Raw genomic sequence first — 17,642 nt, 5'->3', positions numbered from 1 at the left:
GTGGGCTCTCCCCCCCCCCCCCCCCCCCCCGTGTTCTACTCTGGCCCACAGGGCAGGGGTCCCCAACATGGTGCCCACAGCCAGGCCCTCCTGTCCTCCGCCGTCCTCCGGAGTTTGCTTAATTTCATGTTCGCTGCCTCCATCACACTGTCTGACCATCTCATCTTTGGCCGTCCCCTTCTTCTTTGACCTTCAGTCTCTCCCAGCATCAGGGTCTTCTCCTCCAGTGAGGGCTCCCTTCTCATTTGGCGGCCAAAGTATTTGAGCTTCAGCTTCGGTATCTGGCCTTCCAGGAAACAGTCAGGGTTGATTTCTTTTAGGATCGAGCGAACACCTGACTTCCTATCAAGAAATTCACACAGGGAGGGAACCATCGAAATATTTCAAGTGTGGAAAGAGTTTGCATCAAAGCAAATTGGATTTTAAAAATTAGATGTAAAGGACTATAATGCATCCAAGGCTTAACGCTGTAAAAATTTGAGTTTGCATTTGGTTAAAGGAGACCTAAGTAGTGTTTTTAAATTTTGGATTTATCCGCTCTGTTTTATGTATTTGACTTCTATTGTGAGCCGTCTAGGGCTCCGTAAGGAAGAAAGTCGTCTAATTGATGTTTTAAATAAATTAATTGATAGTAAGTGCGACATCCACCGACCCGTTGGTCCCACATCTTTCTTCCCGTCTTCTGATCGCTGACGTGGCTGCTTTTATCCCCCTTGTGTCTCCTCAGGGAACGTGGTGAACGGCACCATTGCACGGCAGATGGTAGACATGTTGGTGGAATCCTCCAGCAACGTGGAGATGATCCTCAAGTTCTTTGACATGTTCTTGAAGCTGAAGGACATTGTGGCTTCGGACGCCTTCCGGGACTATGTCACGGACCCGCGGGGCCTTATCTCCAAGAAGGATTTCCAGAAGGCCATGGACAGCCAGAAGCAGTACACCTCCTCCGAGATCCAGTTCCTGCTCTCTTGCTCGGAGGCCGACGAGAACGAGATGATCGACTACGAGGAGTTCGCCAACCGCTTCCAGGAGCCCGCCAAGGACATCGGCTTCAACATCGCGGTGCTGCTGACCAACCTCTCAGAGCACATGCCTCACGACAACCGCCTCAAGGCTTTCCTGGAGCTGGCAGAGTGCATCCTCAACTACTTCCGCCCCTACCTGGGCCGCATCGAAATCATGGGCTCCGGCAAGCGCATCGAGCGCATCTACTTCGAGATCAGCGAGACCAACAAGACCCAGTGGGAGATGCCCCAGGTGAAGGAGTCCAAGCGGCAGTTCATCTTCGACGTGGTCAACGAAGGGGGGGAGTCGGAGAAGATGGAGCTCTTTATCAACTTCTGCGAGGACACCATCTTTGAGATGCAGATCGCGGCGCAGATTTCGGAGGAGGAGGGGCAGGAGGAGGAAGAGGAGGAGGAGGAAGGCGAAGGGGCCGAAGGCGGAGAAGCCGAGAAAGTGTCGGCGCCCTCAGAGGCCTCCTCGGCCTTTGGGGAGTTCGTGGAAAGCGTTATCAGCTTCTTCCACATGTTCACCTACCGCAACGTCCGCCGGCAGTTCCGCAAGATCAAGAGGATGACGTTCAAGGAGATGGCCGTGGGGATAGCGACTTTCTTCTACACCGTCTTCATGGGGATCCTCTTCTTCTTCTGCAACGTCTTCAAGGGTATCTTCCTGCTTTTCTTCGGCGGGGGCCTGGTAGAGGAGGCCAAGAAGATCACCATGACCGAACTGCTGGCCAGCATGCCCGACCCGACGCAAGACGAAGTCCACGGAGACGTAGCCCCCTCGGAGGAAGTCGAGCAGATGGCGGAGGAAAGGGAGGAGGCGGAAATGGCGGAGCCCGGCAAGGAAGAAGCCCCCGCCGAAGGCGACGAAGTCTTCGGCGTAGACGGAAAGAAAGAGCATTTCCGGTCCATGGCACCCGATGCGCCGGGCGGGCTTGGGGATATGGGAGACACCACCCCCGTGGAGCCTCCCACACCTGAAGGGTCTCCCATCTTCAAGAGAAAACTGATAGTACGTTTCGAGGTCGAGGTGGCGCCTATGAGGGGGGGTGCAATTCTATTTTTTTTTAATTGGATTTATTTCTTAATACTTATTATTTATTTATTTATATCACACCCGTTTGGTGTAGTGGTTAGGAGCGCGGACTCTAATCTGGGAGTACCAGGTTTGATTCTCCACGCCTCCCCATGCAGTCGCTGGTGTGACATTGGGTCAGTCACAAGTTCTCTCGGAGCTGTTCTCTCAAGAGCAGTCCTCGAGAGAGAGAGCTCTCTCAGCCCCACCGACCTCACAGGGTGTCTGTTGTGGGGAGGGGAAGGGGAAGGAGATTGTGAGAGGCTCTGAGACTCCTCCGGGTAGTGACGGGCAGGGGATAAATCCAATCAATTCTTTCTCTCTGATGGGGTCCCAAACCTGCTTACATAATTCTCTCCTCCATTTTTATCCTCACGACAACCCTGTAAAGTAGGTTAGGCTGGGAGAGTATGACTGGCCCGAGGCCACCCGGCAAGCTTCCGCAGCACGTGGGGATTCAGGCCCGGATCTCCCAGATACTGGTCCAGCACTCTTAACCACTGCCCGACACTGGCTCAGCGTAGTGAATTCCTAGGGCTCTGGCTAGATAGAATGAGAAGGAGAGGAGCTGTGATTTTGAGGAAGTTGGGAATACTAGATCCCCCCTCCCTCTAAGCTGAGTTAGTGTGAGCTAGCTCACAGTTTTTTAGCCTCCAGCTCACAGATTTTTGTCTTGGCTCTGGAAGGGTGGCTCCAGAGCAAACTAATTGATGCAGCAGCCAAATCGCTCGCTCACAACTTTAATGCCAGTAGCTCACAAAGTAGATTTTTGCTCACTAGACTCCACAGCTGAGAGGGAACATTGCCCCCTCCCCTATTTACAAAGAAAAGAACCCTTCACAGTAAAAGCTGGGGGCCGGTGGTTCCAGTCTGTGGCTGGGGAAGACGGGTCTCCCTGTCCAGCGGAAACATCCTGTGTCTTTGTTGGTGGACGGCACCATAGGCTGAAGACGGAGGAACCGAAGGTTCCTTGCATAAAATACTCCCTTTCTATTCCAAGCTAACACGCTAGTGAGCAGGGTCTAAACTGGCAACCCTAGTCTTCTGTAAGCCCATTCAGACATTGTGTGTGAGCCCCCCCACCGCTCCCCCCAGCCAGTGTTCCCTCTAAGCTGAGTTGGTGCGAGCTAGCTCACAATTCCTTAGCCTCTGGCGCACACATTTTTGTCTTCGCTCAGGAAGGACGGCTCCGGTGCAAGCTAATTGATGCAGTAGCCAGACTGCTCGCTCACAACTTTTAATGCCAATAACTCACAAAGTAGAATTTTTACTCACAAGACTGCACAGCTTAGAGGGAACATTGTGGCTCTTAGAGTCAGGGTCTTTGTGCCCGTCTCCGGGAGAGATCCAAGACTTCCTGTGTTCTGCCCATATTTCTGGGTTGAACCTTGAGTGCCAAACACGTGCTGGTTTTGCTCTGCACCAGTGTTCCCTCTAAGCTGAGTGAGTGTGAGCTAGCTCACAGCTTTTTTAGCCTCCGGCTCACACCTTTTTGTCTTAACTCAGGAAGGATGGCTGCAGAGCCAACTAGTTTATGCAGCAGCCAAATTGCTCGCTCACAACTCTAATGCCAGTAGCTCACAAAGTAGAGAAGTTTTGCTCACAGGACTCCACAGCTTAGAGGGATCATCGCTCTGCACCCTCGCGGGATACCAGTTCAACGAGTCTGTATTCTCTTGTGGTACCAGCTCACCAGTCTGTATTCTTGTGACTCTCAGGATGAAGGGGAGGAGGAAGCAGAACCAGAACCAGAGAAGATTGAGGAACCTCCAGTGGAGCCTGAGAAAGCAGAGTGAGTATCTGTCCATTAAGCAGCGGCTGGACAAACGCTTGTCAGGGGTGTGCTCTATGCTGATCCTGCACTGAGCCAGGGGTTGGACGAGATGGCCTGTAGGGCCCTTCCAACTCTGGGATTCCATGAGTGTAACGTGAGCCGGGTTCAGTGGCAAGGCAGACTGTAGGCAGCAATGGCAGAAGACCACAGAACAGCCACAGCGGGTAGTGCTGAGTACCCACTTGTCCTTGTGTGAGGCGGGATGCTGGACTAGATGGACCACTGCTCTGATCCAGCAGGGCTCTTCTGACATTCTTATCAGGGGAAGGCCTCGGCCTCTAGGTCGTTGTTGGCCTTCCAGAGGAACTGTTTGGTCACTGTGTGAGACAAGATGCTAGACTAGATGGACCCTCACTGGTCTGATCCAGCAGGGCTCTTCTGATGTTCTTAGTCCTGCTCAGGGGTCATTTCCTGCAGGAGCGCACAGGAGCAGAGCTCCGGCAGTAAAGAGGCCAGGGGGTGGGCACATGCAACAAGCCCCACCCACTGCTCCCAGCAGCCCTCAGTCAGAGCAAGAAGCAGCCAGGTAAGTTGCAGAGCCCCCAAACCCAAAACAGTCCAGTGGCTCCTTTAAGACCAAGTTTTATTCAGGTACAAGCTCTCCCTCCTCTGTGAGGACAGAGCTGCACATTCCCCCCCAGGAGCTAGCAATCCAAAACAGTCCAGCGGAGCGTGAGCGGTGGGTGTTGCCTTCTGACACACTTCCGGTGATGTCAGGGGGTGTGGCATATGCAAATGAGTTATGCTAATGAGCCTCCTGCTCCTCTTTTTCTACGGAATGACCCCTGGTCCTGCCGGTGTTGAAGGGATGCTTGGAATCATGTGATTAGGGTTGCCACATCCCTCCTGGCAACCGGTGGGGGGACCTGCCAGGAGCAGGAAGGAGGCCCAGCCGGCATTGCAGCCATGTGTCTACATCACTTCCAACGTGTCCCAAAAGTGACATCATCGCAGGGGCAACGTTCTGGCGTTTGGTCGAAAGGTCTGTGGTGAAGTTGGCTTCTGCCATAGAGTTTTTGCCCAAATACCAGAGTGTTGCACCGACATGATGATGTCACTTCCAGGTCACGTCAGAAGCGACGTAGACATGTCACGGCAACGTCCAGCTGTGCCTTGCTCTTTCCCCAATCTCCCCTCTGTCTTCACTGTGGAAGATGAGAGGTGCTTGCCCACTCCAGAACCAGGGCTTTTTTTGTAGAAAAAGCCCAGCAGGAACTCATTAGCATAACAGGCCACACCCAACAGCAGGATCTCATTAGTATCTTAGGCCACACCCATGGCAGCACAGCTCATTAGCATATTAGGCCACATCCCCGTGTTACCAGAAGTGTGGTCATCCAGCCGCACCCACCTTTTGCTTCTTATTCTGTTTACCTTGTTTGTTGTCAAAACCCAGGGCTTTTTTTGGAACAGGAACTCCTTTGCATGTTAGGCCACACACCCCTAATGTAGCCAATCCTAATGAGTTTCTGCTGTTGGGTGTGGCCTATTATGCTAATCAGTTCCTGCTGGGCGTGGCCAACTTGGGAGCCAGCCGGAACTCCGTTCCTGTGCGTTCCTGCCCAAAAATAGCCCTGTACCAGAACTACCGATTTCAGGAGGGATGTTGAAAGACCTGAGTCAGATTGAGGCGATGAGAGAGGAGGTCCTATGACGGATGAATTAAAAACTGACAGAACACCAGGCCCGGACGGCATACATCCAAGAGTTCTGAAAGAACTTGTGGATCTCCTGACAAAAATATGCTGTCTGTCACTGAAATCTGCCTCCATTCCTGAGGACTGGAAGATAGCCCATCTTCTTAAAAAAAGGTTTCAGAGGAGATCCTGGAAATTACAGGCCGGTCAGTGTAACGTCACAGGAAGTGGTGGTGGCTACAAGCATGGACGGCTTCAAAAGGGAATTAGATAGGCATATGGAGCAGAGGTCCATCAGTGGCTATTAGCCACAAGGTATAGATAGGGGCTCTGGGGCAAGTGATGCTCTGTCTTCTTGGTGCTTGGGGGGGCCAACAGTGGGAGGGCTTCTAATGTCCTGGCCCCACTGGTGGACCTCCTGATGGCACCTGGTATTTTTGGCCACTGTGTGACAGAGTGTTGGACTAGATGGGCCTTTGGCCTGATCCAACATTGGTGTCTCTTATGTTCTTATGTTCTTAACGTCAATACTGGGTAAGTTGGTGGAATCCATTATTAAGGACAGAATTAGTGGGCACATTGATGAACAAAAGCTATTGAAGAAGAATCAGCATAGATTCTGTAAGGGAAGATCTTGTCTCACTAACCTTTTGGAGTTCTTTGAGTGGGCGAACAAACATGTGGACAAGAGTGACCCAGTAGATGTTGTTTACCTAGACTTTCAGAAGGTTTTTGATAAAGTTCTTCATCAAAGGCTCATAAGCAAACACGGTAGTCATGGGATAAGAGGACAAGTCCTCTTCAGGATTAAAAACCGGTTAATTAACAGGAAACAGAGAGTGAGTATAAATGGGCAGTTTTCACAGTGGAAGGTGGCAAGCAGCGGGGTATCACAGAGCTCTGTACTAGGTAATACTCAAACTCAGAAGCGCCTGGTAAATAAGATTAGCGATCGATTCAGGACAGACAGAAGGAAGCACTTCCTCATTCAACAAAGGAAGCTTCTGGAACTCATTGCCACAGGGTTTCGGGATGGCCGTAGGGTTGCCAACTCTGGGGTGGGAAATACCTGGAGATTTGGGGGGTGGGTCCTGGGGAAGATGGGGTCTGGGGAGGGACCTCGGCAATGTTCAGTGCCACCAAGTCCACCCTCAAAAGCCACCGTTTTCTCCAGGGAAATTGATCTCTGTCATCTGGAGATCAGTTGTAATACTGGGAGATCTCCAGGAGCCACCTGGCGGTTGGCAGCCCTAGACGGGCTTTCAAGGGGGCCTTAAAAGGGGATGGGAGAATGTGCCCATCAGTGGCTACCAGTGTTCCCTCTAAGCTGAGCTAGTGTGAGCTAGCTCACCGTTCTTTAGCCTCCAGCTCACAGATATTTGTCCTAGCTCAGGAAGGATGGCTCCGAAGTAGGGTTGCCAAGTGTAAATTGAGCCGCAGCGGAGAACTCCCGGCTGGCGGCTGGAGCGCACGCACGCGCACCGCATCCACGTCACCCGGAAGTGACGCGGGCACGCCGGGGGCGGGGCCACGACCATCTGAGGGAAAACCATAGAGTTTTCCCTCGGATGACCGTGGCCCCGCTCTCAGCGTGCCCAGCGTGCCTGCGTCACTTCCAGGTGACGTGCACGTCGGGGTTGAGTTCCCCCCGGGGCCTGATCCGCCGGCGGTGGGGAACGGGCCTCTGGGGCAGGGGTTTCCCCGCCCCCCGGGGGGACTTGGCAAGCCTACTCCAAAGCAAACTGATTGATGCAGCAGCCGAATCGCCGGCTCACAGCTTTTCATGCCAGCAGCTCACCAAGTAGAATTTTTGCTCACAAGGCTCCACAGCTTAGAGGGAGTGTCGGTGGCTACTGTCCCAGATGGCTAAATGAAACCTTCATGTTCAGATGCCGTTCATCTGTGAATACCTCCAGGCAGGGCTATTTTTGGGCAGGAACGCACAGGAACGGAGTTCCGGCTGGCTTCAGAGTTCACCACGCCCACTACAGCCAAAAGCAAAACCTGCGCGTGGGCGTGGCGACAGAGGGAAGGCCTGGAGAGTGGCCCCCCCCCCCAGTGACTCCGAGGCGGGCGGGCCAGGGAGGGCCTGGAAAGATCGGGGAGGCATTTAAATGCCTTCCCCGGCCTGTCCAAGGGCCGGCTTTCCCGGGCAAGCCAAGGGAAGGGGCTTGCCCGGGCTCCCCACAGCCACGGGGTGCCCAGGCAAGCCAAGGGAAGGCATGGGGGTGTGGCCTAATATGATAATGAGCTGTACTGTCATGGGTGTGGCCTATAGGCTAATGAGTTTCTGCTGTTGGCGGTGGCCTATTATGCTAATGAGTTCCTGCTGGGCCTTTTCTACAAAAAAAAGCCCTGCCTCCGGGGGTGGATGGGTGGGCAGGAGGCCACAGGAGGAGGCCTGCTTGTAGACCTCTGGGGACCTCTAGCTGGCCTCTGTGGGTCGCAGGATGCTGGAGCCGATGGACCGCCGGTCTGAACCCAGAGAGGGCCGTCCTCACGCCCTCCTTTGACCTGCCGGTCTTTCCCCTTCCCTCCCTCAGTGCTGAGAACGGAGAGAAGGAAGCCAAAGAGGAAGAAGAGGAGAAGGAGGAGGAGGAGGAAGCCAAGAAGGAGGAGGAGAAGGAGGAGGAGGAGAAGAAGCCAGAGCCACCTGCCAAGGAGAAAAAGAAAGTGGCCCAGCGGGAGAAGAAGGAGACCGCGGACGGAGGAGGCATGGCGTTTTGGAATGAGCTGGAGATCCAGAGGATAAAATTCTTGGTAGGGGCCGTGCGAAGGGACTGGGGGGGGACACACACACACACACACCCGAGCTTCACCACGCAGCAGGTGTGTCCACACTACAGGCTGGCATTAGCCGTCTTTCCCTCTCCCCAAGGAACTCTGGGAACTGTAGTCCCGTGAGGGCAGGCAAACTAGGGCTGGCATTAGCTGTCTCTCTCTCTCTCTCCCCAAGGAACTCTGGGAACTGTAGTCCCGTGAGGGCAGGCAAACTAGGGCTGGCATTAGCTGTCTTTCTCTCTCCCCAAGGAACTCTGGGAACTGTAGTCCCGTGAGGGCAGGCAAACTAGGGCTGGCATTAGCTGTCTTTCTCTCTCCCCCAGGAACTCTGGGAACTGTAGTCCTGTGAGGGCAGGCAGACTAGGGCTCTCGAACATAGAAGTCTTCACACCCTCGCCAGTCCTACAGTTCCCACTATTATGGGTGCAGTTGGGGGAGTGGGGGGTGGTTAGCCTTGACAGGCAAACAAGTACAAATCCGAGGTCACTTTGCAGCCCGTAGAGGCCAACAGGATTGTGCTCCCTCCCGGTGAAGGGAATGGCAGCGGATGACTAGCTATCTGTCGGTAGCCTTGGGTCATCCCATTTTGGGCAGGCTTGATTCGAGGGCCTTCCCGCAAGCCCTAGGCCCACACATTTGTTCACTCCCGGAACACATGGTGTAAAAAACCCCCCTAAAACTAAGGAGAACGTGCCTCTGAGCATGTTCAGAGTGCATTCCATTGTGAGTCTCCCACACCTGGGATTCGCGAGCGGGGCTTCCCAGTAGGTTTCAGTTCTGACGTTTCTTTTCTTCGATATTAACAATGGCTGCAGAACTTCTGGGATACCACGCGAATACAGAAACCGGTACCGGGGGCAGGATCAGTGGACTGCGCCATCTCCATGTTTTGTTTCTAGTCCTCGAGGCTGTGAAGAGACACTCGCTAAGGCGTCTTGTAGGCCAAGGAACGGTTTTCAGCAGTGGGGGGGGGGCAGAGCTTGAAGCAGAATCAAGCGTGGGCAGCCAATCCCCAGATACAATTCACGTGTGTCAAGGCTGCAGAATTTTTGTTCTTTCCTTGGTGCAGGCTGAGGTTGCGTCATGCTGGCACAAGAATTCGGGGGGGGGGGGCGTCTTTTTTAAAAGTGTGCTTTGCTGTCTTCTTATCCTGCCGTTCTCTTCTTCCAGAATTACTTATCCAGGAATTTCTACAACCTGCGGTTCCTCGCCCTCTTCTTGGCTTTCGCCCTCAACTTCATCCTACTCTTCTACAAGGTAATAATGACTGATGAAGACCCATTGAGGGGAGTCCCGTAGTGTGGATTGCAGGGGGGGGGGCAGGATCTGGGGACGGGTTGCAAGTCACTAAAGCACAGGGCTATTTTTGGGCAGAAACGCACAGGAACAGAGTTCCGGTTGGCTCCCAAGTTGGCCACACCCAGCAGGAACTCATTAGCATAATAGGCCACACCCAGCAGAAGGAACTCATTAGGACTGGCTACATTAGGAGTGTGTGGCGTAGCATGCAAAGAAGCCTTTAAGAGCAAGTTTTATTCAGGTACAAGCTCTCCCTCCTCTGCGAGGACAGATCTGTACATCCCCCCCCCAATAGCTAGCAGTCCAAAACAGTCCTGTTGAGCCTGAGCGGTGGGTGTTGCCTTCTGACACACTTCTGGTGATGTCAGGGGGCGTGACATGTGCAAATAAGTTATGCTAATGAGCTCCTGCACCTCTTTTTCTACGAAATGACCCCTGGTTGTAAAGGAGTTAAAACAAATGCCCGTAAGTATCAAGCGGGGCTTCTTCTTTTTTTCCCTGAGGGAGCATTTTGGAAGGGAGTTCTGGAACCTCTTCAACAAAACTCTTTTAAAAATGTTCAAAAGTTAATGAGTTTCCGGTACGCAGATTGAAAACTTCATTTCCCTCTTGAGAGTTCCGGCACCTCTTCCCCTCCCCTCCCCCCCAAAAAAGCCCTGGGGGGGGAAATCACAATAAAGAATACTTAAGACTTCCAAAATTAAGAGAGCTTGTTATTTACATGAAATAATGCACCATTAACAATGTGGCTGAGGTCAGACTGGCAATTTGAAGCGCGAGGGAGTCGTGGCAAAAAAGACCCGGAACAACGTGTTCCGGGTATTCCCGGTCACACTGCATCGACCGATGCGGGAGTATACCGGGGAGGAGGCGCACGGGAGCGTTTGCACTGTTGGCCCGCCCCCCTGGCAGAGGCGCAGCTTTCTTTTTGGTAATCCAGAGATATGCGTTTATGCGCGTATGTGGATAAGCAATTGCGGCTTTCGGCGTTCACACTTTGTTGCTGCGGGATGGACGCAGGATGGAAGGGTTTGCTACCACTTTCACCGGTACTTTTTAAGCTCAGGAGTGAAGCGGTACAAGACAGGCTGAGTACAGCTGGGGAACGCCTGACAGATGTGCTTGTGTGAACGGCCCCTTTAATCCGTTTGTGAAACGTTTCTGACACATGCCTATATCAGGCCAAACGGCCAGTCTGAACTCAGCCTGTGTATATTCTAATAATACAATGCCCCAGCAGCAAAACTCATCATTCAGACAGAGTGTACAAAAAAGAAATTATTCAAATACAAACTTAAAGTAGTTGTGTTTCTTAAATCTTGTACAGAAACTCAGAGGATGCTGAAATAAGCTGAAGCTTGGCAAAACATGAATAGTATTATTACTATTAAAGTTAAGACGTCTGTTGCTGTAAGACATGAGGAAGAATTTGTGAAACGGCATTTTCCCAGTCTCTGTAGTTGTTCAAGTTTCCGTTCGTCTCAGCATTCTTTGAAGCTCTTTGTATTATTAGAATATATACATTGTTAATGGTGCATTATGGCATGTAAATAACAAACTGTCTTAATTTTGGAAGTCTATTGTTTATTGTGATTATATCTCATAAACATAGTACATAAATAGCATTATACACGGTGCTTTAGTTACCTAGTCTAATCATTTACACTGTGGTCCTTGGATATTGTTTTTTTTTATAACATTTTTTTATTTTTCCAAAACAAACAAACATATATTCGGGCTACAGTAGTTCATATTGGTCTTTTCTCTATTAGAGCACTTCATACAGTAATTAAATCTGTCTTATTTTTCCACCATTGATTGATTATATAGAGTTTGCAATTACATGAATATACATTTTTTTTATTTTCTAGTATTATAAGCTGTCAGAGCTCTCTCAGCCCCACCTACCTCACAGGGTGTCTGATGTGGGGAGGGGAAGGGAAAGGAGTTTGTAAGCCGCTCTGAGACTCCTTTGGGTAGTGAAGGGCGGGGTATAAATCCAATCTCTTCTTCTTTTACCTCACAGGGTGTCTGTTGTGGGGAGGGGAAGGGGAAGGAGTTTGTAAGCCGCTCTGAGACTCCTTCAGGTAGTGAAGGGCAGGGTATAAATCCAATCTCTTCTTCTTCTTTTACCTCACAGGGTGTGTCTGTTGTGGGGAGGGGAAGGAAAAGGAGTTTGTAAGCCGCTCTGAGACACCTTTGGGTAGTGAAGGGTGGGGTATAAATCCAATCTCTTCTTCTTTTTCTTTTTCTTCTGCCCAGCTGGTTAGCAAACCCCCCCCTCCCCAGTCTCCAGCCCCCCCCCAAATCCCCAATCCAGAGCTGGCAACCATAACCTCAGGGATACTAGATTTCCCTCTCTGAACTTGATAGGAGAACGAGAAACAGAAGGGGAGGCCCCGGAGTCCGGGTCTTCTCACAATTTGGGTGTGGGTGAGAGGGGTTGAGGGCATTTCAGAGGCCCGGGAGAGGCCCAGGGACAATAAGCCGGCGTCCCAAAAGCCTCAGGCCAAGCAGTTAGAGCAAAGGGCCAAGGACAGCTGGGAACTTGCACCAGCAGCCAGAGCAAAATGATCAGGCCGAGAACCAGCTCTTGCCGAGCATTGGGGTGGCTTGTGTTCCAACCTGGGCCCCTCTCCCTTGGCTGTCGGGAGCCAGTTTGGTGTAGTGGTCAGGAGCGCGGACTCTAATCTGGGAGAACCAGGTTTGATTCCCCACTCCTCCACATGCAGCTGCTCGCGTCAGCTGCTGGCGTGACCTTGGGTCAGTCGCAAGTTCTCTCGGAGCTGTTCTCTCCCAAGAGCAGTCCTCAAAAGAGCTCTCAGCCCCGCCTACCTCACACGGTGTCTGTTGTGGGGAGGGGAAGGGAAAAGAGATTGTAGGCCGCTCTGAGACTCCGAGTGAAGGGCGGGGTATTAATCCAATCTCTTCTCCTCCTCCTCCTCCTCCTCCTCTTCTATTCCCACTCCCCAGGTGTCAGACACCCCCCCTGGTGAGGAGGAGTTTGAGGGTTCCGGGTTCGAAGGGGATCTAGATGCGGGCGCGGGCTCCGGCTCCGGCTTCGGCGGGGACGACGACAGCGGAGACGGCAACGGCAACGGGGACGAAGACGACGAGGACAGTGTGGTCTACTTCTTCGGGGGGGAGAGCACGGGCTACATGCAGCCAGCCCTCCAGTTCCTGTCCATCGTCCACACGCTGGTCTCCTTCCTGTGCATCATCGGCTACAATTGCCTCAAGGTGCCGCTGGTCATCTTCAAGCGGGAGAAGGAGCTGTGCCGGAAGCTGGAGTTCGACGGCCTCTACATCACGGAGCAGCCGGAGGACGACGACATCAAGGGCCAGTGGGACCGGCTGGTGCTCAACGCGCCGTGAGTCCTCCTCCAGGATGGGGAGGGGCTAAGAGCCGGCCCCTCCCCCTTCCAGCCATGGTCCCGCCTCCAGGAGCTTTTAAAAAAAGAGTTGCCCATAATGCAATGCGGCTAGATCATAGACACTGGGCAGACCAGAGGTCGATTCGGGGGGGGATCGTGGGGGATCACAGTTCCCCTGGGTGAGGTGCGGGGGGCGGGGCACACGATGAAGCCCCGCCCCCTGCTTCCGGCCCTCATTCAGCTAGGAGGAGGCAGGAGAAGAGGGAGGGTAAGTTGCTTCCTCCTCGCCTCTCCCCACCCCTGCCTGCCTGGGGCCAGGGAGGGCCTTGGCGGGGCTTCCTCGCACTCCTGCCGGCCTTGCAGGTCCACCGCCGGGCCCCTGATGTCAGGGGGTGTGGCATATGCTAATGAGTTATGCTAATGAGTTCCCCTAGCTCTTTTTCTACGAAACGACCCCTGGGGCAGACCCCTCCAAACATACCCCTTATAAGAACATAAGAGGAACCAATGTTGGATCAGGCCAATGGCCCATCCAGTCCAACACTCTGTGTCACACAGTGGCCCAAAAACACCAGGTCAAGCAGTCACCAAGTCTTGCAAAGAAAAAGCTTGCTGCGTATTACAATCTAAAGCACTACAACATCATTAATAAATCATAAGAAAATCCTTGAGCATAGGTACATAATCAACGTCGTCTCCGGATTATATAACAGCGTTTCAAAACTGGATCTTCCTCGGGAGATATTAGAGTAGTACAAAAGTTCTCTGTTTCATAAAGTGCTTGACAACAAGTCATAAGGAATACTACATTCAGATAGGAAGCCCGGGATCCATTAGAAGCTTAGCGGCATATTTGAGCCTGAAAATTCACTGAGATCAGCATCCTATCTGATTATGTACCTATGCACAACGGCCACTAGGGGGAGCAACATCACCTCCACGGTCCCCTCGGAACTTCCCGGAAGCCCCTAGCCTAGGAAACGGGATAACGTTGGGCTAGCTGAACTGAGCCGGTCAGAGGGCCGTGACACGGGACAGACCTGACGGCGAGAGAGGAAGAAGTTCTGGGGTGGCAGCTGAAGATGAGATGAGTTTGGAGCCAGGTGGGGCTTTGTGGAAGGAGGGGCGGCCGTAAGAGTGACCGTCAGAGTTGTGCCGCGGTGGAACCGGCTGCCTAGGGCAGTGGTGAGGGGCCCCCCCCGCTCACCAGCAGTCTTTAAGCAGCGGCTGGACAAAACCTTGTCGGGGATGCTCTAGGCCGATCCTGCATTGAGCAGGGGGGTTGGACTAGATGGCCTCTAGGACCCCTTCCAACTCTGTGATTCTAGGATTCTATGAGAATAAAACAAAGAAAAGGAGAAATATGTAAACCACTTTGGGTCCCCCTTGGGGAGAGAGGAGGGTACAGATGAAGAGGAAAGGTTGAGGGACTTGCGAGGTTGGGGGGGGGGGACATGATGGCTCTTTCGAAGTCTTTGATGGGCTGTCCCTGAGAGGAGGGCCGGGAGCTGTTCCTGTGGGCAGCTGAGGACAGGACTCGCAAGAATGGGTTTAAATGAAGGGCGGGGAGGTACTGGCTGGATCTTAGGAGAAACTTCTTTACAGTCAGAGTTGTGCCACAGGGGGATCGGCTGCCGAGGGAGGTGGTGAGCCTCCCCTTTCCTGGCCGTCTTGATGCAGCGGCTGGACGAACCCTTGTCAGGGATGCATTGGGCAGGGGGTTGGACTAGATGGACAGAATGGAGCGGGTGCGGAGGAGAGCGACGAGGGTGATCGGGGGGGGGCCTGGAGACCAAGAGGCCCTGTGAGAAAAGGCTGAGGGGGGACCTGGGAATGTTCAGTCTGGCGAAGAGGAGGTCGAGGGGGGACAGGATTGCCCTCTTTGAAGGGTATTCGAAGGGCCGTCACTTAGAACAGGGCGCGGAGCTGTTCCTGTGGGCCGCAGAGGAGAGGACTCGCGAGAATGGGTTGAAATTAAGCGCGGGGAGGTACCAACTGCGTTTTAGAAGAATCTTTTTGACAGTGAGAGTTGTGCCACAGTGGAATCGGCTGCCGAGGAAGGCGGTGAGCCTCCCCCTCACCGGCCGTCTTTAGCGGCTGGACAAACCCTTGTCAGGGATGCTCTAGGCTTGATCCTGCACTAAGCAGGGGCTGGACTAGATGGCCTCTACGGCCCCTTTCAACTCTATGATTCTATGATTCTGTGAAATGGCTATAGGCACAGAGCCCTGGCAGGCATCGAGGCAGGAAGGGGAGACCCTCCGTTCTTATCCGACTCTCTCTTCTATCCCAGGTCGTTTCCGAGCAATTATTGGGATAAATTCATCAAGAGGAAGGTGAGATGCTTCGCCATTGTCTAGGGTGGAGGCGGTGGGTGGTGGTGAGAACACGGGGCTTCCTCGGCCCGGCCGGAACTGACGAGCAAGACCCAAGGTCAAGGGTCAGGCTGGCTGCCGGGGACAAAACCGGGCTTCCCCTCTCTCTCCCGCCAGGTGCTGGACAAATACGGCGACATCTACGGGAGGGAGAGAATTGCGGAACTCCTGGGGATGGATTTGGCCAGTCTGGAGATCACAGCGCAGAACGAGAAGAAGCAGGAGCCAGACAAGTCTCTTCTCACTTGGTGAGGCGGGGCAGGGGGGAGGTGTGTGTGTGTGTGTGAGTATGGGATGGCCGGCATCGCTCAGGCGGGCGCCGGTCCTGTCGCTGTCGAGCACAGTCACGTCGCTGGCGGGAATGGAGCAGGTAAAGGGTCCGCTTCAAAAACAGGTGCCTTACTGCAGGCGTTAAATGTTTTGCCGCCTTGGCCTGGATGGTCTCGTCTGTCCCAGTCTCGCAAGTGAGGCGGGATGGGCCGTGGTCAGTGTTCCCTCTAAGCTGAGTTAGTGTGAGCTAGCTCACAGTTTTTTAGCCTCTAGCTCACACATTTTTGCCTTAGCTCAGTTTTTGTCTTAGCTGATTTATACAGTGGCCAAATTACTTGCTCACAACTTTAATGCCAGTAGCTCACAAAGTAGAATTTTTGCTCACAAGAACTCCACGGCTTAGAGGGAACATTGGCCGTGGTGAGTACCTGGATGGGAGCCCACCAAGGAAGACCAGGGCTGCTGAGCTGAGGCAGGCCACGGCAGAGGACCACTGAACGTCCTTTGCCCTGACCTGGATGGCTCAGGCTAGACTGATCTCAGAAGCTGAGCAGGGTCGGCCCCGGTCAGTACTTGGATGGGAGACCACCAGGGAAGCCCAGGGTTGCTACGCAGAGGCAGGCCACGGCCAGCCACCTCGGAATGTCTCTCGCCTCGACCTGGGTGACCCAAGCTAGCCTGCTCTCATCAGATCTCAGAGGCAGGCAACGGACAAACCAGTTCTGTGCATCTCTTGCCGCGAAAACCTTACACGGTCACCGTGAGTTGACGGCGACTTCGCGGCGTCTCCCACCAACGACGTTTCATCTGTCTCTGATTTTGGCCTTTTCACATGTCGCTCCGATGCAAACCTGGCCCTGACACGGGGTGCCGCGGAGAGCATACGTGCCCAACGCATTTGCTTGCAAGCTCAGCTTCGCCCCTGCTTCTTAGTCACACATTTTGACGGCTTTAGACATCTTTAGGGGGGTTTTGCTGGAAAGATTGTGGCAATTGGGATTATATGCTTGAGAGATATGGGCCAATTTATTGGGAGTAAGATACCAGTGAGCTAGAATTTTAAAAGACTGTAATTTCATGGAGGTAATTTTGGTTTTGAAAGGAGGAGAAGACCAAATAAGTTGCCATGATTCTTCCGACAACTGGATGTTGCATTCTTTGTTTTTAGGGTTTTTTTAAAAAAAATCTTGTGTGAGTGTGTGTGTGTGTGTTCCTGGAACTCGGAGTTGGCTTCTGGCGACCCCTAGAGGGGCTTGAACATCTCAGGTGGCTTACTATTTCCTGCCTCTTCCTCCCAGCCCTGGTAATCCTTGGAGGTCTCCCATCCAAGTACCTGCCAAGGTCGGCCCTGCTTAGCTTCTGAGATCCGACTAGATCGGGGTAGCCTGGGCTTCCCAGGTCAGGGATGCTCCAAACAGCTTTAGAAGCACACCTAACTTGTACCCCTGAACGTAGATGCTCACAATCCTGGCTTCCTCCTCATCCCTCTCCCCTCTCTTCCTCAGGATCACCTCCATCGACATCAAGTACAAGATCTGGAAATTCGGAGTGATCTTCACGGATAACGTGAGTAGGGAGATGGGTCAAGATGGGAAGCCATGTTAACCTGTCTGTAGCTGTAGAAAAGAGCAAGAGTCCAGTGGCACCTTAAAGACTGACAAAACTTGTGGCAGGGGAGCAGCTTGCGTGAGTCACTGCTCACTTCTTCGAGACAGGTAGCCGTGTTAGTCTGTCTGTAGCAGGAGAAAAGAGCAGGACTCCAGTGGCACCTTAAAAGACTAACAAAACTCATGGCAGGGGAGGAGCTTGTGTGAGTCACTGCTCACTTCTTCAAGATGGGTAGCCGTGTTAGTCTGTCTGTATCAGTTGAAATGAGCAAGAGTCCAGTGGCACCTTAAAGACTAACAAAACTCGTGGCCGGGGAGCAGCTTGCGTGAGCCCCTGCTCACTTCTTCAAGACGGGTAGCCATGTTAGTCCGTCTGTAGCAGG

The 17,642-nt window shown here is 53.0% G+C and overlaps 1 protein-coding gene across 1 annotated transcript in view; it reads left to right on the top strand.

The window, feature by feature from the left end:
- Positions 1-17,642, top strand: part of LOC107112869 (ryanodine receptor 1-like) — a gene marked incomplete at its 5' end in the record, with an annotated part of 75,479 nt that overhangs the window by 44,934 nt on the left and 12,903 nt on the right. Inside the window, 9 exons of the mRNA XM_015414064.1 lie at positions 728-2,019; positions 3,801-3,874; positions 8,097-8,124; positions 8,167-8,313; positions 9,505-9,591; positions 12,607-13,004; positions 15,301-15,343; positions 15,500-15,630; positions 17,158-17,218. Coding sequence (XP_015269550.1) covers positions 728-2,019; positions 3,801-3,874; positions 8,097-8,124; positions 8,167-8,313; positions 9,505-9,591; positions 12,607-13,004; positions 15,301-15,343; positions 15,500-15,630; positions 17,158-17,218 — 2,261 coding nt within the window. The remainder of the gene's footprint in view (positions 1-727; positions 2,020-3,800; positions 3,875-8,096; positions 8,125-8,166; positions 8,314-9,504; positions 9,592-12,606; positions 13,005-15,300; positions 15,344-15,499; positions 15,631-17,157; positions 17,219-17,642) is intronic.

This window comes from Gekko japonicus, unplaced genomic scaffold (assembly GCF_001447785.1).
Source record: "Gekko japonicus isolate JY-2015 unplaced genomic scaffold, Gekko_japonicus_V1.1 scaffold3255, whole genome shotgun sequence".
Classification (NCBI taxonomy): Eukaryota; Metazoa; Chordata; class Lepidosauria; order Squamata; family Gekkonidae; genus Gekko; species Gekko japonicus.
Note: the sequence above shows the minus strand (reverse complement) of the source record. Positions and strands in the feature narration are given on the sequence as shown.